This window comes from Otolemur garnettii, unplaced genomic scaffold (genome assembly GCF_000181295.1).
Source record: "Otolemur garnettii isolate 467f Iridium unplaced genomic scaffold, OtoGar3 scaffold00016, whole genome shotgun sequence".
NCBI classification, from domain to species: domain Eukaryota; kingdom Metazoa; phylum Chordata; class Mammalia; order Primates; family Galagidae; genus Otolemur; species Otolemur garnettii.
In genome coordinates, this window is record NW_003852411.1 from 29,813,069 (window position 1) to 29,818,933 (window position 5,865).

Consider the following 5,865-nt stretch of genomic DNA (forward strand, 5'->3'; position numbering starts at 1 on the left):
TTTCCTTGTTTGGCAGGCCTGGGCTGGATTTGAACTCGCCAGCTCAGGTGTATGAGGGAGGTGCCTTAGCCGCTTGAGCCACAGGCACAGAGCCACTACTAACATTTCAAATGTACAAACCCTTTTGACCTTGCAATGCACTTTTAGAAATACAGTCTATAGGCTCAGAGCTCATTGTAGTGGTTACGGCGCCAGCCACATACACCAAGTCTGGTGGATTCGAACCCAGCCTGGGCCAGCTAAACAAAAACGACAACTGCAATTAAAAAATAGCAGGGCGGTTGCTCTGAAAGGCTGAAGTAGAGATTAGATGTGCCTTCCAGCAGTTTTCAAATGCATGGAGATTGCAAAACAATCTCTCATGGTTTTTAAAATCTCATCTATCAGAGCGCTTGAGGCTGGAGGTTGTGGCATCTGCAGGTTACAAGTTTGAGTTTGGAGCTCCAGCCGCGATGATCGAGGTTGTTTGCAACGACCTTCTAGGGAAGAAAGCCACATTAAATGCAACACCAATGATACCATTGGGGACCTTAACAGGGTGATTGCAGCCTAAACTGGCACCCGTTGGAACAAGATTGTCCTTAAGAAGTGGTACACGATTTTTAAGGACCATGTGTCTCTAGGGGACTATGAAATCCATGATGGGATGAACTTGGAGCTTTATTACCAACAGAGCAGACTTCCTTTACCCCTCTACCATTCTTTCCTCCGACGCTGGTATGGAGGCTTGTTTTAAAAAACTCACATTAGAAAGGAGTCACCAATGGCCAGGAGGGAATATGCCCAAGTTTTACTGTGACTACTGCCATACATATCTCACCCATGACTCTCCATCTGTGAGAAAGACACACTGCAGTGGGAGGAAGCACAGAGAACCTGAGGGACGACTGTCAGAAATGGATGGCAGACCAGGCCCAGAGCCTGACTGACAAAACAGCAGCTGCATTTCAACAAGGAAAATACCTCCTACTCCATTCTCTGCTCCTCCTCCTGCAGGGGTGATGATTCTACCTCTCCCCAATCTTCCGGGTCCTCCTCATCCTGGTATGATGCCAGCACCCCATATGTGGGGCCCTCCCATGGTGCCGATGATGGGTCCTCCTCCTCCTGGGATGATGCCAGTGGGACCTGCTCCTGGAATGAGGCCACCCATGGGAGGTCACATGCTAATGATGCCTGGGCTCCCAGTGGTGAGACCTCCTGCTGGTCCCATGTTGGTGCCCACTCATCCTGGAATGACTTGACCAGACAGATAAGGGTACAGGGGAGTTTTCTTTATGTCAGTTTCATTTTACTTATTCTGTTTCACCAGGAGATCAGGGGACTGTGATTCTGGGTGTTTTCTTAATAGCATAGTAAGGAAGACTTGCTCTTCCTTCCTATCAAAGAGAGAATAGTTTTGAAGGGAAGAAGTAAACCTCCAAAAGGGGCAGTGTTCATTTGTATTGTGAAATGTGAGAATAAAACTATTAACTATTTTTTTAAAAAATAAAATAAAATAAAAACTCAAAAAAAATAGCAGGGCGTTGTGGTGGGTGCCTGTAGTCCTAGCTACTTGGGACGCTAAGGCAAGAGAATCACTTAAGCCCAAGAGATTGAGGTTGCTGTGAGCTGTGATGGCACAGCGCTCTATTGAGAGCAACATGGTGAGACTCTGTCTCAAAAAATAAAAAAATAGAGTCTATAAATCATGTACGTTCCTAAAATACATACATATGTTAATAGATATATATGCTGGGCCCAGTGGCTCACACCTGTAATTCTAGTATTGTGAGGCTGTGGCAGGTGGATTGCTTGAGCTCAGGAGTATGAGACCAGCCTGAGCAAGAAACCCTGTCTCTAAAAATAGCCAGCACTGTAGTGGGCACTTATAGTCCCAGTTACTTGGGAGGCTGAGGCAAAAGAATCATTGGAGCCCAAAAGTTTGAGGTTGCTATGAGCTGTGATGGCACAGCACTCTACCAAGGGAGATAAAGTGCACTGTGTCTCAAAAAAATAAACTATATATATATATATATACACATATATATTGGGCAGCACATGTGGCTCAAAGGAGTAGGGTGCCAGCCCCATATGCCACAGGTGGTAGGTTCAAAACCCAGCCCTGGCCAAAAACTGCAAAAAAAAAAAGATATATATGTGCATATGGATTTTCATTGCAGCAATGTCTATAACAACAGAAGACTATAGGCCAGGCACAGTGGCTCATGCCTGTAATCTTAGCACTCTGGAGAGGCTGAGGTAGGAGGACCAGTCTGAGCAACAGTGAGACTCCCATCTCTACTAAAAAATTAGAAAAAATTAGCCAGGCATTTTGGTGGGTGCCTATAGTCTCAGCTACTTGGGAGGCTGAGGCAGGATGATCTCTTGAACACCAAAGTTTGCTATGAGCTAGGCTGATGCCATGGCACTCTATCTAAGCATTGGTCAACAGAGTAAGACTCTGTCTCAAAAAAAAAGAAAGAAAGAAAAAATAGGAGAAGACTGTAAATAACCTAAATGGTCATCCATATTGGTGTGAATAAGTAAAACTAGTGTCTCTCAAATGGAATATGGTACTATCATGAAAAAATAAATCCCCAGGATATCTAAATCACAAAACAATGTGGACAGCTTGCTCTCATTAATGTTTGAATCCATAGAATATTTCTGGAAGGAGACACAAGAAAACAGTAACAGCAGTTGCCTCTGAAGAGCAAGTCTGGGATTTGAAGTCAGATAGAAATTTGCTTTTCACTGAAATGTAAAAACTTCTGAAAACATTGAACTTCCTCCATGCACAAGTATAGAACTTTTTCAATTAAATAAAACTAGTTAATTTTTAAAAACAACAGTGCAGTCATCACCTATCATTACAGCTCTATCAGAAAAGCAGAAGAGAATATACCAGGTAAAGACTGGAATTCTAAGAGAAATAATGTTTGCCTAACTATCACTGTGGTTACAGACCAAAGTGAATATACTAGAGCTAAGATAGTCCTTGGTCTAAACAACTCCTCTCTCTTCCACCACCCTAGAGAGTGGGTGGGAACTAAACCATGGGAACAAAACACACAAGTTCTCTTTCTGGACTTCACATTTATCCAGCTGTTATCTCCAGAGCCTACAAAACAAGAGCTGTTCTTAATTCAATCTCTAGCAGTGTAGAATTGTTTTCATACTTGGTGTATTGGTTGGGATGAGGACATTAGGGAAAGAAGGAAAAGAGAAGGAACTGACAGTTATCCTTTATAATGCTCTCCTGGTCTTAATTGTCTATTTCCTTGGAGAACTTATTTCTTAGTTTTTCCCTTTCATCTTGACACATTGTATAAACAGATTTTACAAGTCACAAAACAGTTTCCATTCCACTTTCTCATTAATTCTCCTAACAACCGAGTAGATGGCACTATAATACCATTTTAGATGAGTCTCAGAGAGGTTGCCTGGTTACACAAATACATATTAGGCTTGTATTCTGGCACCTCCACTGAACTCTCCACACCTGGCACTTTCTACTCTACAACTTTCATTATCCCTGCTCAATCTCCCTGTCCTAGCACCTGATTCCATCTTATCCCAGACAACACTAAGCACCTGTTGCTTTCAGGTTCTATAATTCCAAAGAGTGACGGAGAGAGAACAGGAATTATTTAAGGACCAAAGACAAGATATATTTCTCCTTCTGGGAACAGAGTTGAGCTATTTACTATTTTTTTTTTTTTTTCTGAGATAGTGTCTCATTCTGTTGCCCCAGACTAGAGTGCTGTGACATCATAGCTCACAGCAACCTCAAACTTTTGAGCTCAAGTGATCCTCATGCCTCCGAAGTAGCTGGGACTACAGGCTCCCACCACAACACCTAGCTAATTTTTCTATTTTTAGTAGAGACAGGGTCTCACTCTCGCTCAGGCTGGTCTCAAACTCCTGAACTCAAGTGATCCTCCAGGGCCTTGGCCTCTGAGAGTGCTAGGATTATAGGAGACCACCACCACACCTGACTGAGCTAGTCACTTTTTAAACAATGTTCCTTTGTTACATGTATTTTGCCTGAGAAAATGAAGGAGGCCTCATAAACAGTATCTCGCCAGTATTAACTCTCTGCTATGATACCGTCTAGACACTTCTTATACTTTACCTTACCCTATAAAGGCAGGCTTTATTATCTCCACAATACACATGAGTCGGCAGAAATTTAGTGAAGGGAAGCCAGTTGTTTAATATGATATAGCTCTTATGTTCCCATGTGAAATAAAGACTCAAACCCTAGTATCTGGATCTACAGTTGTGCTATGTTCTTCCACACTGCCCAATGAACACAACTCTTGAGGTTACATGGTTTGTTTTGCCTTTTTTTTTTTGCAGTTTTTGGCCAGAGCTGGGTTTGAACCCATCACCTCCAGTATATGGCACTAGCACCCTACCCCTTTGAACCACAGGTACCGCCCTACATGGTTTGTTAAAGTGGTTAAAGACCCAAAGACAACCTGGAAGTTCTTTTTCCTTTCTTTCTTTTTATTTTTGACAGAGTCCCCCTTGGTAGAGTGCTGTGGCATCACAGCTCACAGCAACCTCAAACTCTTGGGCTTAAGCAATTCTCTTGCCTCAGCCTCCCAAGTAGCTGGAACTACAGGCACCCACCACAACACCCAGCTATTTTTTGTTGCAGTTGTGGTTGTTGTTTAAGCTAGACCAAGGTAGTTTAAAACCCTCCAGTCTCATTTTATTTGGCTGACACAGTAACCACTGTGCTATGGGCGCTGAGCCAACCTGGAAGTTCTTGAGCAGGAGTAAATTATGCTAGAAAAAAAGAGAGGCTGTTATTCAGCTAATTGTACTACGTTTACTCAGTCCCTTCCTCACATTTCTAAAATGAAAATTAATCTAAACTTCAGAGAGAATGGATGGGGGCAGTGTAAGCCAAGGAAGTGAATAAGAGAAAGGCAATCCCTACTGATTGGGAGGTAGTCCCAGAAGGTCTGTCTTCTGCAGTTGCCAGGCAACAAGTGTAAACAGCACAAGATCATGGCCACTAACTACAGTGCCAACCAGGTAAGTTCCCTTTCTTCATCTCTTAAACGTTTACTTTTGCCTTCCAGATTCTGTGTTTGGATTGACCTCTCTCATAGGATTCTGATCTTTGAATAGGTAGCTGAGAGTAGGGTGAGATAATATTTTACCTCCTCAGTGTAGAGAGGCCTCAGGGACATGTAAATGCATCTCTGGGTTAAATCTGTAGAGTGTAAACCAGAGGTCAGTACTTTTTTTTCTATAAAAGTACAGAGTAAATCATGTAGGATTTGCCAAGGAGCAAAGTCAAAGATATTATGTAAGTATTTATATAATGAGAAAAAACTTTTTTTGTTGTTGTTGTAGTTGTCATTGTTTGGCAGACCGGGGCTGGGTTTGAACACACCAGCTCTGGTGTATGTGGCTGGTGCCCTAGCCACTGAGCTACAGGCACAGAGCCTAACAGAAAACATTTTTCCATAAAATTTTTGACAAACTCAAAACATAATAACTAAGTAAATGTTTTTGTTATACTAATCAAAAGAATGGAATTCTTTTGGGGTGAGAAAACATTTCACTTAACTAGGATTCAAAGTTAGGGTGACCATCTATTCTAACTGGGAATGTTCATAAAAACCATTCTTAGTTCTCAGGCCATCCCCAAATAGGCAGCAATATGAAGATGGACCATGGGCACCAGTTTACCACCCTCTGGTCTAGACCACAGTGCCCAATAAAAAGTGTGACCCATAATGCAATTAAAAATTTTCCAGTAGGGCAGTGCCTGTGGCTCAGTGAGTAGGGCGCCTGCCCCATATACTGAGGGTGGCGGGTTCGAACCTGGCCCTGGCCAAACTGTAACAACGATAAAAAAAA

The 5,865-nt window shown here is 42.5% G+C and overlaps 1 protein-coding gene and 2 pseudogenes across 1 annotated transcript in view; all 3 read left to right on the forward strand.

The window, feature by feature from the left end:
* The first annotated feature begins 452 nt into the window (after positions 1–452).
* Positions 453–736, forward strand: LOC111723820 (annotated as a pseudogene).
* Positions 737–779: 43 nt separating this feature from the next.
* Positions 780–1,256, forward strand: LOC100946808 (annotated as a pseudogene).
* Positions 1,257–4,995: 3,739 nt separating this feature from the next.
* CFAP126 (cilia and flagella associated protein 126) overlaps positions 4,996–5,865 on the forward strand; it is a 5,692-nt gene continuing 4,822 nt past the window's right edge. Inside the window, exon 1 of the mRNA XM_003785763.1 lies at positions 4,996–5,031. Within this exon, the coding sequence (XP_003785811.1) occupies positions 5,005–5,031 (27 nt within the window). The 5' untranslated portion in view covers positions 4,996–5,004. The remainder of the gene's footprint in view (positions 5,032–5,865) is intronic.